At 41.0% G+C, this 25,058-nt stretch overlaps 2 protein-coding genes, 1 non-coding gene and 1 pseudogene across 17 annotated transcripts in view; 1 reads left to right on the top strand and 3 right to left on the bottom strand.

The window, feature by feature from the left end:
• Positions 1-2,015, top strand: part of DIS3L (DIS3 like exosome 3'-5' exoribonuclease) — a 28,047-nt gene extending 26,032 nt beyond the window's left edge. For all 6 annotated transcript variants that reach the window (XM_070623136.1, XM_008522656.2, XM_008522653.2 and 3 more), the window contains 3 exons: positions 877-1,022; positions 1,405-1,579; positions 1,667-2,015. In XM_070623136.1, the coding sequence (XP_070479237.1) occupies positions 877-1,022; positions 1,405-1,579; positions 1,667-1,975 (630 nt within the window). In that variant the 3' untranslated portion in view covers positions 1,976-2,015. The remainder of the gene's footprint in view (positions 1-876; positions 1,023-1,404; positions 1,580-1,666) is intronic.
• Positions 2,016-3,524: 1,509 nt separating this feature from the next.
• TIPIN (TIMELESS interacting protein) lies at positions 3,525-16,150 on the bottom strand. 10 transcript variants are annotated; one of them, XM_070623202.1, is made up of 9 exons: positions 15,926-16,044; positions 15,014-15,616; positions 13,155-13,295; positions 12,951-13,029; positions 12,654-12,729; positions 10,098-10,220; positions 9,800-9,863; positions 5,698-5,907; positions 3,525-4,128 (listed from the first exon to the last, which is right to left on the bottom strand). In XM_070623202.1, the coding sequence occupies exons 3-9, from the start codon at positions 13,285-13,287 to the stop codon at positions 3,938-3,940; spliced, it is 876 nt and encodes a 291-aa protein (XP_070479303.1). In that variant the 5' UTR covers positions 13,288-13,295; positions 15,014-15,616; positions 15,926-16,044; the 3' UTR covers positions 3,525-3,937. The 10 variants fall into 10 exon arrangements, with proteins under 10 accessions (XP_070479303.1, XP_070479293.1, XP_070479281.1 ...); XM_070623192.1 differs by having other exon boundaries at positions 15,185-15,616; XM_070623180.1 differs by lacking the exon at positions 15,014-15,616 and having other exon boundaries at positions 15,926-16,150.
• On the bottom strand, positions 9,222-9,355 carry LOC139078500 (small Cajal body-specific RNA 14). Its single transcript, XR_011531486.1, has one exon. It is a non-coding gene; the product is annotated as a small Cajal body-specific RNA 14 (non-coding RNA).
• Positions 16,151-22,675: 6,525 nt separating the features above from the next.
• On the bottom strand, positions 22,676-23,110 carry LOC139083969 (mitochondrial import inner membrane translocase subunit Tim22 pseudogene; annotated as a pseudogene).
• Between the last annotated feature and the right edge of the window lie 1,948 nt (positions 23,111-25,058).

Genomic DNA, 25,058 nt, shown 5'->3' with positions numbered 1-25,058 from the left:
AAAATTAAAAATTCAGTTCCTCAGGCACACTAGCCACATTTCTACTCAGCAGACGTGTGTGGCTAGTTGGTACCTATGGGACAACACAGATATAGAACATTTCCATCACTGCAGAAAGTTCTAGGCAATCTAATTGGGTAGCACTGTTCTAGGCAATCCAATTCACAACCGTCCTTGTGTATACATCCTTGTGTGTCGTTGCCTCGATAAATTCCTGGCGATAATGAATTGCTGAGTCAAAGGTGTGCACCAATGAAACTTTGATACGTATTACTCAATTGCCCCGCAGCATAGTAGTACTAATTTACACTTCCACCAACAGGATTTTGGTAGGACAGACTTGACAGTAGAGACATAGATATGGATACTTTTCCTCTACCTGAATGAACTGTAAATGGGTTCTAAATAACAGTTTGGTTTTTGGGGGGGTTTTTTTGAGGAGGATTAGCCCTGAGCTAACTGCTGTCAATCCTCCTCTTTTTGCTGAGGAAGACTGGCCCTGAGCTAACATCCGTGCCCATCTTCCTCTACTTTATATGTGGGATGCCTGCCACAACATGGCTTGCCAAGTCGGGCCATGTCCGTACCGGGATCCGAACTGGTGAACCCCGGGCTGCTGAAGCAGAACGTGTGCACTTAACCACTGCGCCACCGGGCTGGCCCCACAGTTTGTTTTTTTAATGAATTAATTTTCTAAGACATTTTTGAGGGAATGATGCTGGATGGTTAGGTTCCCACAAAAATTGATTTAATTCATAATAGAGAAGAATATTTGAATTAATAGTTTCCTAGAATCTAGCCTTTTTAGAGACGTTGTTTCTGTGGGAACCCTGTTTCTTCTGGGCTCATCATGCTTTGGGGTGGTGCTTCTTACAGGCAGCCCAGCATTCTCAGAAGCAGTCTACAGAGCTGTTCCAGTGCATGTATTTTAAAGACAAAGACCCAGAAACGGAGGAGCGTTGCATATCTGATGGGGTCATTTATTCAATTAGAACAAATGGTGTGCTTGTGTTTATACCAAGGTATGTTACGTCTAACACAATCGTTGTTAAGAAATCATAGTTAAACTAAAAGTGTAGAACACAAACAGTACATTAGATATAATTTATTAAGATATTTATTTTAGCAACTGTTTGTAGTTAACCACACGTTCATAATGTAGTATCCAATTCACTATGTAAGTATAAAAGGTTAGAGCCTAGCACATCTGCATCAGTCTTAGGATAGGATTTTACTGTCTTATTTAGCAAAATATGTTTCTATCTGGTGAATGAAATGAATATTTGAAGGTAAAACATAGGAAAAGTTTTAATCTAGAAGAAAAACTAACATTCTAGATAAGTAGACGGGATGTGCATACTAAGAATACATTTCCTCTGCATTTTTATTCTGGCAATGATTCAGGTTTGGAATCAAAGGTGCTGCTTATCTAAAAAATAAAGATGGTTTGGTGATCTCATGTGGCGCAGACAGCCGTTCTGAATGGAAACCAGGATCCCTTCAACGATTTCAAAACAAAATCACCTCAACCACAACAGAAGGGGCATCTGTGACTTTCCATTTGTTTGACCATGTAACAGTAAGTCTCTATTTAGATTGAGTATTGGTTTCAATGTAAAGAACAAAGAATTTGATTTAGTAATGTGCATTTTCTCCTCTGTGATAGGTGAGAATATCTGTACAGGCCTCACGTTGCCATTCGGATACGATCAGGCTTGAAATAATAAGCAACAAACCATACATGATACCAGACACAGAATGTTTCCAACAGAGCGCCCTCTTGCTAAAGAGTGAGTTAGTGAAAGAAGTAACTAGATCCGTGGAGGAAGCTCAGCTTGCCCAAGAAGTCCAAGTAAACGTCATTCAGGAAGATTACCAAAAATACTGCCAAACAAAGGGGAGAAGCCTGTACCTCCTTCTGGAGGAAATCAGGGACCTGGCTCTCCTGGATGTTTCAAACAGTTCTGGAGTATGAAATACTCTTACTTCATTAAAGGAGCTTTGTCTTATGTGAATGTTTTGCCTTCTTTTCAACATTAACATCTAATTTTCTGTGTCACTCAGTATTCTAGTCAATTGAGATTGGATAGATATTTCACATACGTGTAAAATGTTTTCTCATCATTAAAGTTGCCTTAAATAAGGTGCAATTAGATTACTACCAAAACTGATTTTTCAGAAGTGGATAGTGAATGGTGGGTTTTTAAGTCAGGTTGCCAGTCTCTTTTGCTTAACTTGCCTGAAATCCGCTCTTTAAAACTAAGTTTTAATTTTTCCTGTAATTGCTACACTGGGCCATTAGGATCGTAGGCCCCTCTGACATCTGTCAGATTACCTGTTCAGTCTCTTTCAGATAATAAGACTTAGTCCTGTCCACTAACTCATTTTAAAAAATAGTTTTTATTTGACTCAAACCTTCCCAGCTGTCCCCAGCACCAGTTGGGGACAGGGCATAGGGAGTGGGGTGGGATGCACAGGTAAGGTCTGTTCTTTGAAACCTCCCTTTCCACCTTCTCATTTTGCTGAGTATTCCTCGCATGATGAGTTGCATTGGCCTCTCTTAATCCTCTCTTCTAATCCAGTTTGAGGGTGAGCAGAGGCTAAAACAGGCCCTTCTGAGGAAGCAGTTTCTCTAGGCATTGGTTGCATCTTAAGAGACTGGGCTCCATCTTCTAGCTGATCCCCTATTAGGAGCAATAAACCACAATCCTCTGAGGCTTATGTCTCTTGGCCCTTCACTATGCCAGTCCCCAGCAAGCCTACAGGGCACACCGCCCCTCGCCCCATATGTTCTTGTGCTCAACACCCTGGCCTTTCAGCCAAAACATCCTTGTCATTCTCCATTTCCACCTGAAGTCGGCATGCCTGAAGAGAACAGGATGCCTGCTTGTCCCAGCTTCTTGGATAGAAGCCACTCTAGCACCATCACTCTGCCAATCTTCATCACGAAAAGCAAGTTTCCCAACCCCTAGTTTGTAAAAACTAGCTTTGCCTTTCCTTCTCCCGGCTGGGAATCTGTCTCCTGCCACGAACTAGATCTTCTTTAAACTTGGTTGTCAACATGGTACTTTCTTATCTGGAATTACCTCCTCCACCAAGTTAATAAACTCAGGCAAGAACAAACTCCAGTCAGGTCTTCTCACCATCTGGCCAAACGCTTCTAGCCTCATAGTCACCATTCCCAAATCTTTCTTATTTCCTAGATTTTCATTTCTATATCATTATTGTACATGTTTTTCCCAATCCTTGGAATCTCTTCCACCAACTCAAAGGTCTCTTGTGAATCCACCCTGGGCGCTCTGTGTTCCCCATGAAACTGCAAGTTTCTCTCCAACTAGTCAATAAGGTACCAAAGAGCATCTGAACTTCCCTAGCACCTGGGCAGGTCAGGCAATATACCAGCCTTTCAGGTGACCCCCTAAACATTAAAATGACTCCTCAAAATATATATAAAAGCCACAAACATTTTACCAAAGTGAAAATTGCAGAACAGCAATGAGAAACTTTCATAAAGCCTCTAGAGATAGTTTGTAAGGTTTTTATTTCTTTTTTAAAAATGGAAATTAATATTCATCATATAGTTACATCTTAAAACACCACCCAATTTAGTGAAAACAAGGCATTCAATGGCACACTAGCAGCAGAAACTGTTTATTAACTACTAATCATTTTTATGAAGTCCTATCTGTATAAAAATAAATACAAAAGAGAATAAATAGACTTAACTAAAGTTAATAAGAAACAAGTATAATTATAAATACCAGATTTTAAACAGGCATTTGCACAAGTTTTTACTACATAAGGATTTTCACTAAGAGTAAACAATACAGAGTAATCTCAAATTTGGAGGATAGCAAGTTAATACATTTCCTCTAGTTGAGGCCTATCCACCCTCAAGTACGTTTCCGGATGAAGCGTCAAATTACTACTGTACATTTTAAAAGGTGTGGTCCAGTTGCGTTTCCTCCCCTTTTGGCTCCTCCTCCTCATTCACAGTATTGGCAGCAGCAGCACTGAGTGGACTGTCGAGAAGGCCTCTGTCCACGCCGTCTGACTGCTCCTCGCCTTGATCCTCACCTGTGTTAACCTCTTCATCCGTCTGTGCCCTGGGTGTGTTCCCTAACAAGTCTGAAAGAAATCATCATTATTACTCATTATAAGCACCTGATCCAGTCTTACCTAATACAAATCTCTTCAGGAGCTTACATCAGTAGAAATGAAATCTATGGTCACTTTAGTTAATGTTAATTATGATCACTTTCTTCCAAATAAAGCCATTTTTATACATGTATAAAATCCATTAAGAAATGCCAGAATGTTGAAAGGTACTGACCTCAAACGCATAGCCAAATGCAACTGTTCTCATTCAAAATCAAAACTACTAGACAAAAATTTTTTAAAATCAAATGCTCTTAACAGTTATACGTCAAAGTGATGTAGAGTAAAAAAAATTTAAGATACTTCTATTTGGGCAAATTTTAAGATTGTATATTATAAATAGAAGATGAACCTTAAAATGCTTATTGCCAGGTATACTTTGATAACGACAGCAAGGAAGACACTGCCATCAACAATAGTTGTGTCTTCATGTAATTCTTCACATGGTAGTAATAAAACATTCATTTTTAAAATTAAAAATTAATTTCATTTTAATTGAAAAAAATCATGATAATGTAGTCACACTGACTAATTTTTTTACTTGAGAATTATTATCGTGGGCAAAACTTGTTTTATAACATGGTATCTTCACTCCTTACTGTAACTCTTATTTTCCCATTTCAGAAGGAAAAACTGTATTGGAAATTGAGAAAGGTAAGCAATCCTGCTTCCTTCAAAACCCATTTGCAGTTATTTTTAAATACAGTTTTAACAAAATTATTTTAAAATATAGCTTTGGTTGTCTAGTTTCCAAACCCATAATCTATTTTAAAAACAGCAAATTTTAAGGCAGTTTTATAGAAAGAAGGGAATGTAACACATAAGCAAACTGACAGCTAACAACAAAAGTGACACAATGCAATAAAAAGCATTTTAGGGGGCTGGCCCCGTGGCTGAGTGGTTAAGTTCGCGCGCTCCGCTGCAGGCGGCCCAGTGTTTCGTTGGTTCGAAGCCTGGGTGCGGACATGGCACTGCTCATCAGACCACGCTGAGGCAGCGTCCCACATGCCACAACTAGAAGAACCCACAACGAAGAATACACAACTATGTACCGGGAGGCGTTGGGGAGAAAAAGGAAAAAATAAAATCTTTAAAAAAAAAATAATAAAAAATAAATAAATAAATAAAGCATTTTAGGACATATTCATGGCAGCAAATGGTTCTAATATCCTTGATGGGTGCCAAAGGCATTTTATGTTTAGGAAAGCACCACAATAATTAATGTTCGTAATTATGATCCTAAAGATAAAATTATGTGTCATATGCTTTAAGGAGTCAGGGAAGAATATGTTTTTGAAAGTGTCAGGATCAATTTTAAATGATCAAAATAATTTTTTAAGAGGTATTCAGCTATCCAGAAAACCATTAGACTTATTTAACCCTCCCTCCCTCCTTCTCTAATATACACAAACTTAATATCTACATCACATTTTTCTATTCCTAGAATTATTTTATTTGGGGGGATAGTACAGAAGTAAACAGTTCTAACATGCCCTTGATATATTAATGTTAGCAAATAAAAGCCAGCATAAAATTTACCATTTCCTAGAGACTGACTATTACTCAGTAGCTTTGCCGCCTGCCTTCTTTCCAAGGCCAGTTGTTTGTTTCTCTCAATTCTTTGTTGTTGCTCTTCTGTTAGGCTTCTACTGGACTCAAAAGCAAACTTCTCACTTTCTGATGAGTTTGTCAAAAAGGGATCTAATTCAGTAGCAGTTACATCATGGCCATTATTTTCCCTTACTTCATCTGCAGTAGAAAAGAAAAAGTTAGTACATCTGTAGTGTTAAACTAGCCAGAAAAAGAGCTTATGCCGCTATTAACTGAAAGCCAGTTTAAAGTGATAAGGTGCCAGACCTTAAGAAACACTTTGTGAGGTATGAGAACATTACAAATACATGTTTGATTCAAACAAGTAAAAGGAATATTTATAAATCACTTTCAAGAGGCGTTATAACTCAAATGGAAATAATAGTTTAAAAATATGCATGAATGGAAAGCAAAAGTTCTGAGTTATGATTAGAAATATTTTATGCTTGGGCTAATAAAAGAACTTAAAGAATCCAAGGCATATTCTTGTTTTGCATTAAACAAAAGCATTTTAATAGCTTGCCACAGTGTCTATATGAAACAGTAATAATTATATATAGGCTATTTTTCTTAATAGGGTAAAAGCTAGACACAAAGTGAAAAAGGAAGAGAAATTAGAGATCTGTGGACATATTTCCAAGTTAATTTTTTTAAAATTCAGTGCTCTCTACATTATTAGTCTTAATAAATTCTTAAAGTCCTGTACACCAGTTATCTCAAAGTACAATGCCCCTAAAATGATCCACAGTGGTATGGAAAGTAAATATTAGATCAACTTATATTTCACTTAAGAACTAAGAAAAATTGGGGCCGGCCCTGTGGCCGAGTGGTTAAGTTCACGTGCTCTGCTTCGGCAGCCCAGAGTTTCATGGGTTTAGATCCTGGGTGTGGATGTGGCACCACTCATCAGGCCATGCTGAGGTGGTGTCCCACATAACACAGCCAGAGGCACTCACAATTAGGGTATACAACTATGTACTGGGGGGTTTTGGGTGGGGAAGAGGAGGAGGGGGAGAGGGAGAGTGGGGGGGGAGGGGGAGGAGGGCGGAGGAGGAAGAGGAGGAGGAGGAGGAAGAGAAAGAGGAGGAGGAGGAGGAAGAGGAAGAAGAAAAGAAGACCGGCAACAGATGTTAGCTCAGGTGCCAATCTTTAAAAAAAAAATTAAGAAAAATTAAGTTTTACTAGCTTATTTTTAAAATAAGGATTGACACTGATGAACTCTCTCTTATCCATGTGACAGTTATGGTCTGGTGTGTGAGCTACCTTAAAGGCAGCTCCACACTGTGCAAGGGTGAGGGAGTTGGGCCCTCACTCCTTTTTTAATTTCAGCACATTGAGACTTAGAGCTGATTCTAACTGCCCAGTTAAGCAGACTGACAGACTATCTAGTTTTAACCAAAACAATCCCAACGAAATGCACAAGTGGTAGCTTAAAAAGATTTTTGCAAAAAACGAAACGCCTGTTGGCAGAAGATAATAGAAGCACAAGCAAGACCAAGAAAATGGCAAAGCTGACATTTCACCTTCTCTCTACACCATTCACTTTATGGGGTTAAAAAACATGATAACCTCATCATATCTGACAAGTAGGCAAAACAAAAGATTTATATCATTAAGACCACCATTTGAAATACGAATTTATACATATTATCCTTGTCCAATCTATATACTGTGCCTTGAGGTACTAGCTAATGACAGTAAAAACCATCACAACTAACAAAACATTTAAGACACAAAGATAAACTTCTACAATTATTCCAGTGAGGTTTAAAAATCATAGGATATTTTTACCAGCCTTTTACAACCCAAATCCCTTTGAGGTTTCTTCCTTAATAGTGAAAGATAAAAAGCCATACAGTTTGGGGGCCAACCCAGTGTCGTAACAGTTAAATTCGACCACTCTGCTTTGGCGGCCCGGGGTCCACTTGTTCAGATCGCAGGCGTGGACCTACGCACCACTTATCAGGTCATGCTGTGGTAGGTGTCCCACATATAAAGTAGAGGAAGATGGGCAGGGATGTTAGCTCAGGGCCAGTCTTCCTCAGCAAAAAGAGGAAGATTGGCAGCAGATGGTAGCTCAGGGCTAATCTTCCTCAAAAAACAAAAACAAAAAAAGCCATACACTTTTCCTTCCTGACATGGAAAAAAATGTGGCAAGAAACTAAAATGCATTCCTTTGTCAGGAAATATGGATGGAGTACGTGTAGAGAACATTGCTGGAGAAGTTAAGAAACAAGTATTAGAACCAATTATGCAATATATATATATATAGGGCATATATTTTTATATATATTCCTAATATGCTTCGCCTTACAGGATTCTGATTTAATAGTAATGAAATAAATAAAGAACTACTCCTTTTATGGGCCATGAAAGGAAAGACACCTTTAATAGTAAATGACCTCTTTAATATAACAATGTTTTATGGAAAAACAATATAAATATAACCACTGATAGGGCATTGACTAGGATAAAAGTGGGATTAGAAAAAATTAGAACCACACTTGAAATTAATTCAAGGCAACCTTCATAGGCAAGCTACTGTGGCAAAGAAGCTCAAGTCAAAAATATTCAATGCTCTATAGGACGCCATCACTTCGGTATACATAAACTAGTAGAGAAGCAAACTACATAATAATTAAAGGAAATAAGTGTTATGAAAAAAAAAGCATAGAGGAACCAGGAATGAGGGAAGGGATACAACTTTAACTGCGTGGTCGGGAAGACTTCACTGAGTTGACATTTAAGCACAGTTTGAAGAGGCTAAGAGTTAGCCATGCAGATCTGGAGGCAGGAGTTAGGACCGAGGACAGTGTCCAAGGCAGAGTGCAAGAGTGCAGAAGCCTTAGGACAGAAATGTGCCCGCAAGGTTCAAGGCACAGCCAGGAGGCAAGTGCGGCTGAAGCACTGCGAGTGAGGAACGGTAAAAGATACAGTCAGAGCGGCAAGGGGAATGGGGTGAGGACACAGGGACAAATTCTGTAGGGCCAAGTGGGACATTATAAGGAATTTGGCTTTACTTTGAGTGAAATAAGGAGTCACTAGAAGGCTTTGAGCTGAGGAGTAATATGACTACACATTTTTTAAAAATATAAGCCCTGATTAATTTTTAAGAAAATCAATTGACTGAAAAAGGGTAGACGAAAATTTGCTAGTAAACTTCAACAAAAATCCTTGCATCCTTTATCCCTGAACCTTGAGCACGCAGTATGCAGCTCAAAAGTGCTGCTGAATAAACTAACTATGCCATTGGTGTATGCTTAGGGATTTAAAAAAAAACCAACTCCTTTCCATATGCCAAATCCCATGCCATCAGAACGCACCATATCTTACCAAAAAATTAAATCTTGGATTACTTAAATGACAATCCTCCACACTTTTAAAAGCAATTTATAAATAACTTTGGGAGATTCTATATACAGCCTGTATTTCTACCACGTCTATTAAAAGTTTAAAAAACAAAAACAGACAAACATGTATGGAGCCATCGCACAGAGAATCTGATAACTCTGCAGACCCTGTCGGCAGGAACCATGTTTTGATGTGTGTGACTGCCTATGGTTGCACCGTACAACTGACGAGAGCAATCAACACCAGGACCAGTCACGGAGCTCCCCCCAAAGCCCCATGTCCAAGCCCTACGCCCCAAAGTGAAACGTAAACTATTCATCATCCAATTATTCTGCCTAAGTGCCCAGAGCCACTTTTTTAACGGTGTGCATGTATATGAACACTCTATCTTGTCATTCATTTGTATGAACAAACACTACAAAGGACCAATGGGTCACCATCAGAGTTCTCAAAAGCTTATGCTCTATGGCTGAATATATTTTTACTACCTCTCTTAATAGCCTTTCAGCCATGTCTTTAAGAAACAAATACCACAGACAACACTCCAGATGTGCCAGGGCATTTTAACTCATTCCTACTGACTGTATTTTAATGTATACTCAGTACAGACTGGGAACCCAGTCCCGTAGTACCGCCTACCCCAACTAGATCCACTTCTAAAAGCAAGATTGTTATCAAGCAGACAAACCTATAGTCTTACCATTATTGCTAATAAAATCTTCATGTAAAATAGGGAGATCAAGTCGAATTCGTTTTAAACAAGTCTGCAAATAAAGAGATATTTTTACATTTTCACCAATAATATTTGGGGGAAAATGGTTATTTATCAACTCTTAGTTTCAAAAACGTTGTTCTTCAAGTAACTACTATTAATTTTCCTTTTTTCTACCAAGACAAATTTCAAAATGAAGACCCCAAACAGCTACTCGGCTTCAACTAAATCTCTCCTTGTACTATTTAGCACTGAGAATGATATTCATAACAATCTCAACACCTACCTGAACTTCCTTTTTATTTCCCAGGTATTCAACTCTGTCAATAAAATCCTCAAATTGCAGTTTAGGGAATAGCCGATGTGCCCAGTGCTCCATGTGTCTGATGAGCGTCTTCAAGTCTTCAGCCTGGCACATAAAAATAAAAATGCTAAAGAGAAGACTCATTCTCACAGTGACCTTGTCAGCAGATTCTAGAATTGAATAGTAATGCCAAAGTCACTGGTGTCATTTTATATTTTATAAGATCAAGAAACTTTCAGAAGAAACTTCATGAAGAAAAATATTTATTAAGGGGTTAGAGGACTGCAGTCTAAAAGAGCACTGGATACAGATATTTAAAAATCAGAGGAAAAAAACTCAGTGCGAAAACTTAAAAAGTTAAAAGATAGTCAGGTGCGTCTTCTCAGAACTGCACAGTAATACTTGAGAATAAGTTTTAATAAAATGTCAAGATAGCTCTCAGGAATAACTAAACAAAGAGACAGGTCCCTAAACCATATAGAGAAGAAAGCATTGAGAATTCAGCACTGTGAAAATACATTTAAAAATCCCAAGGTCAAAGTACCAAACACTAGCAAGAGTAGTTCAAACATTCTCAGACCACAATACATCTCTACACGTGAAATTTCAATTTAACATTAAAGTTTTTAAAAAATAAAATGGAAAACAAAGTTTAATATACGGGACTAATGAATGAGAAAAGTTCCAAATTCCTGGTTTTATTGCAAAATATTTTATTCTTCTCTTAACAGTATTGAAAAAGGAGAGTGGTTAAAAGCACAGGCTCTGGATAGGACTGCATGGATTCAAATCTCAATTCTACCACTTAATAGCTGTGTGACTTTCAACAAATCACTTTATCTCTCTGTACCTTTTTCTTCATGTACAAAATGAGAATAATAATATGCATACCCACAGGGTTGTTATGAGGATTAAGCAATACAAGTAAAGTGCCTGACACAAAGCAGGCACTCAAATGTTGGCTGTTATTGCTGTTGTTATATGATCTTGCTTGTCTAACAAGCCAACAACGGCTGAGACAATCAACTCTACCAATGACTAAATATGTAATGCTGAGAGAATAATGTCTTATCATTCTCATTCTGTTAATAAAGATAGAGTTCTTTTAAAAATTCAATCACTTAAGATCATTTTCCAATTTTTGGGGGTAAGCTGGTCAGCCACCTCACAATGTCCTGTTAGACCCAAGGGACACAAGAAGAGAAACACCTAAAGACAGTGGCAAGTGCTGAGTCATACATGAAGAAAAAAGCAGTGAGGATTCAACCTTGTGATAAACTGTAAGAATTTTCAAGGGCAAAGTACAGAAGACTAGATAAAAGTAAACTTTCTCAGAGCCTACCCTCACCCAGTGAAGAAACACAAAACACTTATCCTTCATATAAGTTTATTTATTTTAATAAAGTACTTATTATGAGAATGAGGAAAACTTCATAAATTCAAAGCACCAATTCATCATTATTACCTGAAAATTCCAAAAAGGGCAACGAATCAACTGAGCTGGCTATGGTTTTTAAATATCCTGATTTACGCTCAGTTTTATGGCAAAACAGGACAGTCTATATTCTCTCTTCCTGTCCAGTGAAGATGAGCAAATGTACTATAATTCTTCAGCCTCCCAGGTTTGAAATCTTGGGGCTATTTTTGACTCCCTTTTTACCTCCCTATATCCGGTCACCTGAAGTACTATATGTTGTTCATCTCTCTGCTACTACTCTTCCAGGGTATTTTCACCTTGTTCCCCTGGTAAACCAACAGCCTCTGAACTGCTGTCTGCCTCCAGCCTTTTCCCTCTTTTCAGTTATCCTGCATATCACACCAAGATGGTGCTTGTTGTTATATTAACGTTATTCTAACTGGGCTATGAAACAGGAAGTCTAGGCTCTGCCCTTAACTGTTGGCATTGGACACTTACAACCCTAAAATCAGTTTCCTTAACTAGATACTGGGACCAACACCTACCCCACATGTTGAGAATTAAAGAATATATTTGAAAATACCTCACAAACTGCAAAGCTCTATAAAGATACCATCTGCAAAAAACTGAATCTCCACTACACATCATTCAAAGATAAGAGAATTTTAAAATGTACATTTGTACAGTGATTGACAGTTCTTAAATGTCCTCATTTTTCAACAAAACTTAACTGATACTTATTATGAACCAGGGACTGTGTCATATCTTAGGGACACATAAGTGATCAATACAGGTAAAGTCCTTGCTCTCATAAAGCTTAAAATCACTCTTTGAGGTAGACAAAGTAAATTTTACTCCTTGAAATTATAAAGTACAAACTCAGGCTTAAAGACCCAGATGTGACTTTCCTAAAGCCACAGTGTCAAAAATGAGACTATAAGACACGTCTTCTGATTCCTCAAACAGTGCCCTTTGCACTAAGTCAGTTTCTCAGGGGAGATGACGATGAATGACAGTATTTGGGAAACATTCTAAGATTCCTAAGAACACGATAATGGCCCCACAGTTTTACCGATATTTTAAAAAACAAAGGTCTAAAATAAAAATCAGACATTTCTTACCTCATGACCTTTACCCTTGAATTTTGCCTTATCAAACACATGCCTTAATGCTGGAAGCCCTCTCTCTGAAAGTAATCTGTGAATAGAAATGTTTGAATTTGAAGTTTTCTAGAGCCACTGAGGCCAAACCAAGACTATAAAAAGAAAAAATACTATCTGCTGAACTGAAAAAAAAAAAAAAGGTCTTTAGAAATATCTGATCTCCAAATCATCCCACCAAAAGCTTGTAAGAGAAGAAATTTAAAAAAAAAAAAGGATGTAAAGAAAAGTATAACTTTAAGGAAATAGTAAATGTACCTCTGAGCATCCAGCTTGGGTATGTTCCTTTTAACTGTTCTCTTTGGAGGCACAGGAACAGGCGCTCCCCTCCCCGACTCTGGTGAAATATACCAAGAGTTAATATTGCACAAATAATCGAAGCCCCATTTATAAAATGCATCATTTCTAAGCTGACAGATGGATAACTGAACGTGGACACTTTTTTTGGAACTCTATACAGACCTTCATCAGGTTCGGCTCCTTCACCATCTTCCCTCCCTGGAGAAGCCGGAGGTGGAAAAGGAGGAAAAGTTTCATCTTCTACATGCTCATAATCTGGCAGGTCAATCAAGCCACGCTCCTGTGGTTCCAGCATCTTCTCCTCTACAGGAAAAAAAAGGAAACATGTTTATTCATCCAAGTAGTCTTCTTATTACAGTCAAGTTCTACCTGCAGCAAAATGCATGTTTCAGTCAGTTAAACCATATTTCAAACTCACATATCACGAAAAGAAGTAGAGACGATAACAGTTATGAAAAAAAGAACTGGGCTATATATTAATGAGATGTGGTGAGTTCTCATGTACACTCTACCACTAAAGAACTATACGATTTTGAGCAAACCATTTTACCTCAACTGTTGAGTTCCCCCATGGTGATTCTGACTTTTCAGAAGGTTTCAAACTGTGGTCCAAATGGATGTAAAATAGGCAGAACACAGGTACCTCACCCCCACTTCAACCAGAGCAGCTTTCTAAAAAAATCTGTCTATATATTGGTCTTCTAGGTAAGGTTTCCTTTGAAGAAAGGGAAATAACCCTCAGGTTGATCACCTGAAAGAATGCTTTTCAATACCATCTTACCTGACCTCTCAGCAACATCTGACACTTTTCATGAGCTCCTTTTTCTCGAAAAGTTATCTTCCTTGACTTCTCAAACACAGTACTCACCCGACTTTCCTCCCTTTCTGGACACTCCTACATCTTCTCTGCAGACTCATCTTCCTCTAACCTAGTCAGTTAGTACCCAAGACTCCATCCTAGGCCCTCTTCACTCATTTATGCCCTTGGCTTTAATAATCATTTACAGATGACTCAGTAATTTTTCCCCCACCCTAGGCATCAAATCTGAGCTCTAGATCTCTACTTCTCTAAAATTTGTCAAAGGTACCTATAACTCATCATGTACAAAATCGAACTTCTAAATTTTCCCAGTTCACTGAAAGACATCTATCCAGCTATGCAAGTCAGAAACCACAAGTCATCCTTAACACTTCCTTCCCCCACCCTCCATATCCAGTCGTTTTTACTTCCTAAACATGAGTCCGTCCATTTCTCCGGATCTCCACAACCACTTCCTAACATTCCTTGCTTGGATTTACTCCATTACTCCCATCCACTTTCGCCTTTTTCAATCCATCCTCCATCTTATAGCTAGATTGAACCTTTGCAAATACAAAGTTGATCACATTATCACTTGGCTCAAATATCTCAAAGGCTCCCTACTGCTGTTAATGATTAAACTCCAAGGCCCTGCATGGGTTGTCACCTTCCTAGTTCTCCAGCCTCACTCCACACCACTCTCTGAGCCCTTTGCTTTCAGTTCTTTGAAACAGCCAAATCCCTCAGGCCACTAGACCTTTGCAAAGGCTTGTTTCCTATCTTGAAGGCTCTTCCCAGCTACTAATCTCTTTCAGACCTCAACTACCACCTCCTCAGAAACGTCTGCCTCAATTTCTCTAAATTAAATCCTCCTACAATACACGTCCAAAGTGCCAAGTATGACTTTCACAGCACTTAGGCAGTTTCAATCTCAGGTTCTATTTGTGATTATCCGATTAGTGTTTGTCTCCCTTACTAGATGGCAGCTCTAAAAGGGCAGGCCAGCGGGATCCCTGTGCTCCACCACTGTATGCCCCGGCCGGTACACAGCAGGTGCTCAATAAATATTTGTTGAATGAAGGAATGAAGAAAAGAATTCCAAAGCTTCCCCAAAACTATAAAACTGCGGGAGCCAGATAATCTCTAAACCCTCTCCAATTCTAAATTTCCATGACCATAAGTACATGAAAACAAAGCAAAGTATCAACTCCTGATGACCCACTGTATCTTCGAGTCAGGTTGCAGAACCACAGATTTTCAAAACTGCAAAGGCAGGTAGAGGTGACACAATCTAACGTAGCTTCGTGTCTACACTAAGTGCGTGTGGCCCCTTCCAGTTAAGACCCTGGGAGGAAATGGGGTTCACGGTTGAGGCCGACGACAGGGCACGAACCACACTAAGTGTAGCAAGATGCAGTGGGAGGAAGCGGCCGAGCATGAGGCGGGCTGTCCGTAACCGGCAGCGCAGAAGACAGCCGTCTCTCCCTCCTGACCGCGGTCGCACACTGTCTCTTCCTGGACATCGATGATATTCTCTTCCGTCCTCCTCCAGTCCTCAGACTCCCCGAGGAATTTAACATCGCAACCACAGTGGCGCCCAGACCCTTGGGTGTCCAACGTCTAACGGTTCCCGAGTCATCCAACAGAAGCCCTTGCGGCAAGGAGCGTCCCACCAGACAGCCTCGACGTCCCCCCTTGCTGGCCACCCTGAAGACACCCGACGTCCCGCCCATGCCGCTCCGCCCGCCTTCTCCTCGTCCTCGCTGTCCCGCTTCGCTTTCATTCATTCATGCCACGTTCACGGGACAGCGTCCGTTCAGGAGCCCTGGACAGAAGACGGCAATGGAAACGTGCCTTTGACACACGCTCCCTCCCGCTAAAACGCTCCCCCTCGTGAGACGCTGACCAGAAACCCGCCCGAGAAGTCAACGTGCCCATCCACTGGTCCCCAGCCTCCTCCCCCGCGGACGGCGGCGGGCAGGCCTCCTCCTCTCCAGCCCCGCTCCGCCTCGGGCCTGTCCTCCAGCCTCCTCAGTCCTTCCCTGCGGCTCCCCGGCTGCCCCGCTTCTCCGCCGGCCTCCCTGGGCCGCCTGTCCCCGCCAGGAACTTCGCGAGCACGCCGGCCCACTCTCACCTCACGCAGACTGCAGCCACCACGGCGCGGGGCTGGACGCGCGGGCGAACCGCGCTTCTCGCGAGACTCGGGAGGTTCCCGCCGCGAGAAGAGCCCTGTGTGTTTCGCGCCAAATCTGCGCGGGACCTGGGCGGTGTCAGCCGGCCTCGCCTCTCTCAGATCCCGACCACCCAGCCCGGCCCCGCCTTCCCAGGGGTTCCCCACCCACCGCGCCCCTCCCGCCACGCCCCGCCACCCGACTCCGCCCACCGGAGTGCCCCAGGGGAGTTAAACTTCCTTATTTGCTTAAAGGTCTTGTATGCTCTGGGCACTTTAGACTTTGGAAAGAGGTCTCGGTTTTCTAGAAGGCTAGATTGCAGATGCAGTAGAAAGGGCAGAGGCAAACAGAATTTGATAAGAGACTACCTACTCGGAGTAAATAAAAGAATTCCTTGAACGTAGTTTTATTGTTTATTGAATAATGAGCTGAGAAAAGAAGTGGTAAAAAGTTAGTGTTAGAAAATGTAGCCACGAAGAAGAATGCCAAAAATTTGTTACCTTTAATGTTTTTTTTAAGATGAGTCCATATATTCGTATGTGCTTGTATACACGCGGGTACACACACACACGCACACGCAACAGGGAAAATAAATATATAACTAACACCTGTGGGGACGGGACTTGGGCGTATGGGACAGGGCGGGATGGGGACGTAACTCCATACCTTTGTGAACATATAAATGCGTTAACTATTCAAAAAACTTCAAAAAAAAGTTATCTGCAGCAGATATAGCACCAAGATTTGACAAACCAAGAAGATGAATACTTTTCTGTAGCTTGAAATATTTAATTAAAATTATAAGAGAATACATCTAATGTGTGAAAAGAATATGATAAAGAGGGGTAAATTGCAAGCTCTATCTAAAATTATGTATGCAAATATGTATACCTATCACATTTTTCTTAATTTTATGGCTTTATTTCTATACATGCAAGACAACATTAATATTAAGCAATTAGCAAAATGTAATTAATTCAAACAGGAAATATGTCAACTTCAATAGTCTGAATAACTGAAGCAAGAGGCATTCTAATTATCTGGATAACAATCTATATTCTCCACTTAATGTCTAATAAAGTAAATATAAAAGCACTTTGAGAAATTAAGAAGTTATATAACCCTCCTCCCAACATAAACACACACACACACACACACACACACACACACACACACACGCCCAGAGCAAAGCTCTGGGGTTTGAATCTCAGTTCCATCGTTTACTACTTAGTGACTTTTCTGCTTTGATTTCCTCATTATTAATAACAGTACCTACTTCATAGGATTAGGAAGAGGATTAAATGATAGTACTTAATAAATGTTAACTATTATTATCGACAAAATTTTTAGAAATTTTTCATCCTTTTAGAAAATGTAAAGATTTTGGTAAGTAATTGTTTATGGGCCCATGTGAATATAACTACACTTGTAAGCCATTGACATATTACTGTTTAAGACTGTCTCTTTTTTTATATGTGAGAAATACTAGAAATATATTTTCCTTAGCAATTTCACCAAAGATATATAAGATAGCTTTCCTGTAGACCATGTCATTAAAGCTCTTAAGACACTTTAATGGTTTTTTATTTTTTAAGGAGGATTAGCCCTGAGCTAACATCTGCCGCCAATCCTCCTCTTTTTGCTGAGGAAGACTAGCCCTGAGCTAACATCTGTGCCCATCTTCCTCTACTTCATATGTGGGATGCCTACCACAGCATGGCTTGCCAAGCGGTGCCATGTCTGCACCTGAGATCCAAACTGGCAGACCCCGGGCCGCCGAAGCAGAACGTGCACACTTAACTGCTGCACCACCGGGCCGGAACCAGTTTAATATTTTTGAAAGTGAATAGTGTTAAAGAAAAAAATAGTCTATTAACAACCAAAGATGGAGTATGGAGTATGAAAATTTTCCTGGCAAGCAGGGAACCCAGTATAGAAATGAGATGATTTTTTTTTTTTTAAAGATTTTATTTTTCCTTTTTCTCCCCAAAGCCCCCTGGGACATAGTTGTGTATTTTTAGTTGTGGGTCCTTCCAGTTGTGGCATGTGGGACGCCGCCTCAGCATGGCCTGATGAACGGTGCCATGTCGGCGCCCAGGATTCGAACCAGCGAAACCCTGGGCCTCCAAAGCGGAGTGCGCGAACTTAACCACTCAGCCATGGGGCTGGCCCCAGAAAAGAGGTTTGAAAGAAGAGAAATGGGGTAAATCTTTGAAAGCCAAAAGACCATGAACTATATCCCACATTAAAAAAGAGTCTCTGAGTCTCGTTGATTGGCTGGTGTTATTCGGGCTTATCACCTAGCTAACTACTGGGCTGGCTGGTGGTAGTGGTCTGCTGGGTACTTGAGGACCACATCTCAAGATTATGACATCTACTTGCTCCTGCCTTGTACATGACAGTTGGGAGCATATCATGCAGTCAAGTCTGCATTAGCATTAGCAATTGAGTGGCCAGGCCAGGGATTATGAAAGAGGATCTGATTAAGCCACAAATAACAGAAAAAACTAAACTAAAATAAAATAACAATAAACAAGATAGAAAATTTTTCTCTCATATACAAGAAGTCTGGAGGTAGTAAGTCCACAGTTGGAATGATGCTCCATGGTGTTAGGAATCCAGTCTCCTGTTTTCTTGCTTTACCATGTGAACATTCCATTCTCAAGATCACCTCATTGTCCAGGATGGCTTCTAGAGCTCCAACTGCATGCCAGTCAGCAGGAAGGAGGAAAGAGAAAAGGAGATGGCCCCACATTTAAAGAACATTTCCCAGAAGGTGCACACAACAATGCTGATTACATCCGGAATGTAATCCCATGGCCATACACAGCTGCAGAAGAGGCTGGGAATATAGTCTTTATTCTTGATGGTCACGGCCCAGTACTAGTTCAGGGTTTCTATTATTGTGGAAGAAGGAGTGAAAAGATGTGGGGGGACAACTAGCAGACTGCCACAAATGACAAAATAGAAAAAACTAAACTAATGTATTAATTTTGCAAATCTACAATTTGGGGGTGTTTCCAAAAATAAATATTAAGAATGTGAATAGCCAGAACTTTCACAATAACACCACAAGCAATTCTCAGCACAAGAAGACTAATACATCACTGTACGTTGTATTATGCCTTTGGGACTCTTTCCTGGAATACATCCTCAAACCACAATATCAGCTCTATGAAGAACTAAAAGTCTGACCATGAGCACACCAGTTTATTGCTCTGAGTCTGTTTGCTCTTTTGTGATACAAAAGGTGTGGATTAGATCATCCCAAAGGTACTATTTTAATGGAGGAGATTGAAGAGTAATAAATCAATAGGTATTTATTGAGTATTCTGTGTTTTAGGTAACAAACCAAATTGGTAAGATAAGATAACCTTTGAACATCATTTCTATGTTTGGGAACTCCCACTGATGTGGATTAAGGCTGCCCCAGCTAGAGAAGCCCAAGGTGACCTGGCCTACATGCCAAACTATATGACCCAGTGGACTTTTTTTATGGTATGAATTAGGACTGCCCCAGGGAGAGAAGCCCGGGGCATCCTCACCTGCATGCCGATCTATATGGCCAGATTCGTATCTAAAGTTATATGACCGTACAATAACCAGACCCCATCTGCACTGAAATCATTTAATGACTTTTTACATCATCTTTTTCTTTTTTTTCCAGTAAAAATAAGTCACGTACCCATGCCTTATAAAATTAGCCCTAACCCTCGACCTGCAGGGCAGCAGCAGGAGCTCTGCCTGCCCATGGGTCCTGTCCCCATGCTATTCCACACTATTCTCTAAATAAAAGAGCACTACTGCCAGATCTTGAGAGTCTAAGAAATCTTTCTTTCGACTCCTCGGCTCACCGACCCCGCATCACCACCACTGTATGAATTCATCCCTAAGATGGAAGTGAAAAACTCACCTTCCCAGGTTCCATATGGCTAGGCGGATACAGGGTACCCCAGTTCCACAACTGAATGTGATTTCAGGTCAGAAGAGAGTAAAGTGAAGATGAAGGCAATGCATTCTAGCAAAAAAAAAAAACCCAACCAGCTTCCAAAGGCAGCAGGGCTAGACATGCTTGTGGTCATGTTCAGCGGCCATTGTCAGTGGTGAGAGTGGAGGTCCACTTTTGCCCAGTGGTGGTACCAGTAGGGTCTCCACCAGAGCAGCAGGAGAGCACACTTTTGGCGCTAGTCCTGTGTAGCAGCCAAGCCTCATTTTCTGCCCACCCAGAGATTCTAGAAGCCATCTGTATCCTCTGATAAATTTCTTTTCTGTTTAAACTAGTAATGAGACTGCGTTCTGTTATTTGCAATGAAGAACCTCGGGTGATACACATTGACTGATTGTAAATGATGTAAAGCAATATATAATTAAATGCTGATTTGCTTGAAACTCAAAAGTTGACAAGTGCTAGAGGAAAGAAAGACAAACAAGAGCTTGAATATTCAGGGAAGACTGGAAAGACCCGGAACTTGAGCAGAATCTTGGAATTAGGTGGGATTTGGATAGATGTATGGGAAGGTGCCCTAAAATAAGAGAAATAACAAAAGCATAAAAAAATGATTAAGCGTCAGTAAGGAGACTGCCTTAACTCAGATTGTATTGTTGGAAAAAATGAAAAGGTTAACATAGCTATTTTGAACAGAGAAGGCTCATCATAAATTCTTTTTTTTATAGCTCCTAAAAGGTTTTAAATATTATTTTTATATAATATTTTATACCTATAAAGTAACATATGTAATATTTATCTACGTTATAAAGCACAATAGAATATACACACATGTGAACATACCGTCCAACCTAAGAACTAGCCAATATCTTACATCTAGTTGTATGTTTATCCTTCTCCCATTCTGCTCTATTTCCCACCCTGCTGAGATCACCACTACCTTGAATCTTGTATTTTCCGTTCCTTTTAAAAATAAATTTAGGGGCCAGTGTGGTGGCGTAGCGGTTAAGTTCGGTTAAATTCGCAAGTTAAGTTAAGTCTGCTTTGGTGGCCCAGGGTTCACTGGTTCAGATCCCAGTTGCAGACATGGCACCACTTGGCGAGCCATGCTGAGGTAGGCGTCCCACATATAAAGTAGAGGAAGATGGGCACGATGTTAGCTCCGGGCCAGTCTCCCTCAGCAAAAGAGGAGGATTGGCGGTAGATGTTAGCTCAGGGCTAATCTTCCTCAAAAATAAATAAATAAATAAATTTAGTATATTTGTATAGCCCTAAACAATATAAGCAATATGTTGTTTAAGAGTACTTGTTTTTGAGTTTTATAAAAATGGTATTTGGGGCCGGGCCGTGGCTGAGTGGTTAAGTTCTCGTGCTCTGCTTCAGTGGCCCAAGGTTTCACTGGTTCGGATCCTGGGTGCGGACAAGGCACCGCTCATCAAGCCATGCTGAGGCAGCATCCCACATGCCACAACTAGAACAACTCACAACTAAAAATACACAACTATGTACTGGGGGACTTTGGGGAGAAAAAAGGAAAAATAAAATCTTTAAAAATCGTATCAAACTGTATACAATCTGCTTGGGCTTGTTTTTTTCATTCTTTTTTTTTTTTTTTAAAGATTGGCACCTGAGGGGCCGGCCTGGTTGCTCAGGGGTTAAGTGTGTACCTTCCGCTTCACAGCCTGGAATTCACTTGTTTGGATCCTGGGTGCGGACATGGCACCACTTGGCAAGCCATGCTGTGGTAGACGTCCCACATATAAAGTAAAGGAAAATGGGCATGGATGTTAGCTCAGGGCCAGTCTTCCTCAGCAAAAAGAGGAGGATTGGGAGCAGTCAGCTCAGGGCTAATATTCCTAAAAAAAAAAAAAAAAGATTGGCACCTGAGCTAACATCTGTTGCCAATCTTCTTTTTTTCTTCTTTTTCTCCCCAAAGCCCCCAAGCACATAGTTGTATATTGTAGTTGTACGTCCTTCTAGTTGAGTTATGTGGGATGCCCCCTCAGCATGGCCTGACAAGTGATGTCGTGTCCTTGCCCAGGATCCGAACTGGCAAACCCCAGGGCCGCAGAAGCAGAGCTGGAGAATTTAACTGCTCGGCCACCGGGCAGCCCGTCATTCCATATTTTGCTCCATGATTCTTCCATTGTTTCATACAGCTGTGGTTTGGAAATTTTTCATTGCTATATACTATTCTGATATTGAATTTAGCACAATTTATTTAATCATTCTCTTGTCAATAAACATTTGGGATGGTTTGAAGTTTTTTGCAACTGTGAACAGTGCGCTATTGAGCATTCTTTGTTTGTTTATGTATTTTTAACAAGGACATCAGGACGCTAAGCCAGATGACATAATTGGTTGGAGGGCATACGTTTACTTTGCCCTGCACTGATACATGCGATGGATGACAGCATGGAGTTCCAAGGCAGAACAGCTTCCTGGGTATGTGTAAAGTCACCTTTGTTCCCACAGCACCAAACAACCAGAGGGCCAGTTGTGGTCAGGGCTGAACCTTCGTGGAGCTCAATTCCTACAAGTCAGTCAACGCACTGTCTCCTCATCTGCCCAAATGAGAGAGGCTGGCATGACACATCCCCTGCACAGCCTGGCTGGAGTCCAGGAGCAGAAAGTGTAGCTGCCCAGAGGATGGAGGCAGACAGCAGTCAGGCAGCTCCCTCCTGATACCAACTATACAGGGGAAAACAAATATCTTCAGTCTCTGAAGCAAGTGCCCTGGAGTGGTGCAGAAACTGCCCTCCACAATTCAGCTCTGATCCTGGGCTGGCATAGTCCTTCCCCAGAAGCAATTGCTCTCACTGTAGGTAATAAGCGATCCTGCGGAGAAAGAAGCAAAACCTCCACAACCAACGACCCCAGCCTTTAAGCCAGCTCTGAAAGCAACGGCTCCTCCAGTGATGCAGACGCTAATGACACAGTTCTTCCAATCTGATTTTCCCCGGTACTCCCACGCAGGCCAGTGCTGCCTTGAAGGCACAGCTCTCGATCATCTTCTGCTCCTCACTCTTGGTCAGAGTTAGGATCTCGCCCAGGCTACTAGGCTCCAGGAGCTGGGGTTGACGCTTGTCACCCACCAGGTATTGCGGAAGAAGGCTGTACTGCAGAATGACTTCGCCACTTCAGGCGCAGAGCCCCTGGCACTGGGAGCAGTTGCCCCATGACTGTAGCTGAGTGTTCTCATATATATGTATTTTATATATGCATTCTTAGAGAGGTGTTGTTAAATATGTATTGATTGTTATATATGGATTGATACATATCTATCTATCTATCTATATCTATATATATATAAATCAGAGGAACAAAGACCTTGAGAAGATAGGAGGGAATGAGATCCAGATCACAGGTGAAAGGGATAGCTTTTTCTGGGAGGATGTGCGGCACTTCTCTCCATTCTCCTATGAAAGATAAAGAGTTTAGATGTAGGCGTGTTGTTACGTTTGTGACAGGAAGTTAAGGATCAGAAAAAATGACTGAGTCACTTCACTGTTGAAGTTTTCCCAGGAAAATACAATGGAAAGAAAAAGTGACAAGGGACTGGGGCATGAAGTATTTGCAGGAAGTGATGGACCTTGGAATCTGAACTGGAAAAAGTAAAGACAGGAGGAGACTGTGTGAAGGCAGAGGCTTAAATGAATTTGAGCCCTGGATGGGACCTAAGGTTTGTTTCCAGGAGAGCACTTCAGCAAGTGAGCCCATTGTGGTCAAAGGGTAGAGTGTTTACATTTGTGATATTGGAGGTTGTACCATTTCAGAATCATGCAAAGCCTCAGGATATCAACTGCGGTCTCCCTACTCCTTAAAGGTGTCAACGAAAATAATCCATAACCAATCTATAAATGAAAATTTGGGAGAGTTTATTCTGAGCTAGAGTGTTAGGACCATGGCCCGGTAGAGTCCCTCCACAAAGGAACGGAGCGCTCCAAAGAAGCAGGGGTATGCTGGGTGGTTATAGACCCTCAAAAAGGACGTTTCACATATGATTGAAATGTCCCACTTACAATAGTCACAAGATTGCCCTGTCCGCACAGCGTTTGATGGACACAGCAGGTGGTGGGTCTGCTTGGTGGGCGTAGCAGGAAGCAAGTCTATTGTCTCGAGCTGGGTGGTCACAGGTGCGCAGGGCAATCAGTTCCTAGCCTAAGGAAAGATGCTTAATCTTTAAGGAAATGCCAACGTTGGGAGGGGGAGGGAAGTTGCACCTTTATCTCACAGGCCTTTGTTCTTGCCATAGGGAATGTCTAAAGCAGATATACAATGCTCAACGGCCTCGGTTAGGCCCTTTTGGAAAAACAAGGTCAGGCCGAATTAGGTTTACACCAAATGGCTTCCTCATATACTCCAATGTCCCATTGCTTGCCATTTCTATTTGTCAAAGGTTAAGTACAGTTGACTCAAATCCCCATCACTTCTACTGCCTGTGGAATTCGAGGGCCCTCCCAAGATTTTAGTCAACACCCAGGGAGACCTAGTTTCTCAGGGTCACCTGGGCCTCTGAGTTCCTGAATCTCACATGTTCTTTCTGTCCTGGGCCATTTCCTCTCAGGCCCCTTCTCTAGTTTCAATAAAAGTCACTCATTCAGTAGATGTAGACACTTTGTGGGGTCCTTGGAGAGAGGGTCACTCATGTCTGGCAAAGTCTTCATCTCCATGCCACCTTCCCTACTTTTCTCTCTCCTTCCCCTCTCCTCTGTTATACAGACCATTTTTTCCATCTTCTTGAGCTTGGAGCGAACTGATAGCCTCAGGATAGGAGTAGAAGGCAGTGCATGTGGGTGCTCACCAACTTTAAGCACTAATTAAAATGTAGCATTCTTTCCAACAAGAACATTTCTTTCCCTAAGAGGACTTTAGTGCTATCCATTAAGGTAGTGAAATGTTCTTCATCTCCATCCAAATAGAATTTAATGGAAACAAAGGGTGATAAGAAAGTATTCCCAAGGTGGGGTGGAGGAGAAGCAAGCACTCAGCCAACTGACAGATTGAGGCCAGCACTATCTGATTTTCATGTCCCACATTTTCTAATTACTTCTTCTGTGTTCCCAGTAGTAAGATATTTTGCAATTCTGAAAAATATTAAAAAAAATAAAAACACTTCAGGTTATTTTGATTCTCACAATTTTAAATAT

This window comes from Equus przewalskii, chromosome 1, assembly GCF_037783145.1.
Source record: "Equus przewalskii isolate Varuska chromosome 1, EquPr2, whole genome shotgun sequence".
NCBI classification, from domain to species: Eukaryota; Metazoa; Chordata; class Mammalia; order Perissodactyla; family Equidae; genus Equus; species Equus przewalskii.
Note: the sequence above shows the minus strand (reverse complement) of the source record. Positions and strands in the feature narration are given on the sequence as shown.

Coding starts and splice junctions, on each gene's coding strand:
- TIPIN (XM_070623180.1), bottom strand. CDS start 13,287: ATGCTGGAACCACAGGAGCGTGGCTTGATTGACCTGCCAGATTATGAG. Junction 13,030..13,154: donor AGGAGCCGAACCTGATGAAG/GTCTGTATAGAG, acceptor ATATTTCACCAG/AGTCGGGGAGGGGAGCGCCT. Junction 10,221..12,653: donor TCAAGGGTAAAGGTCATGAG/GTAAGAAATGTC, acceptor TTTATGTGCCAG/GCTGAAGACTTGAAGACGCT.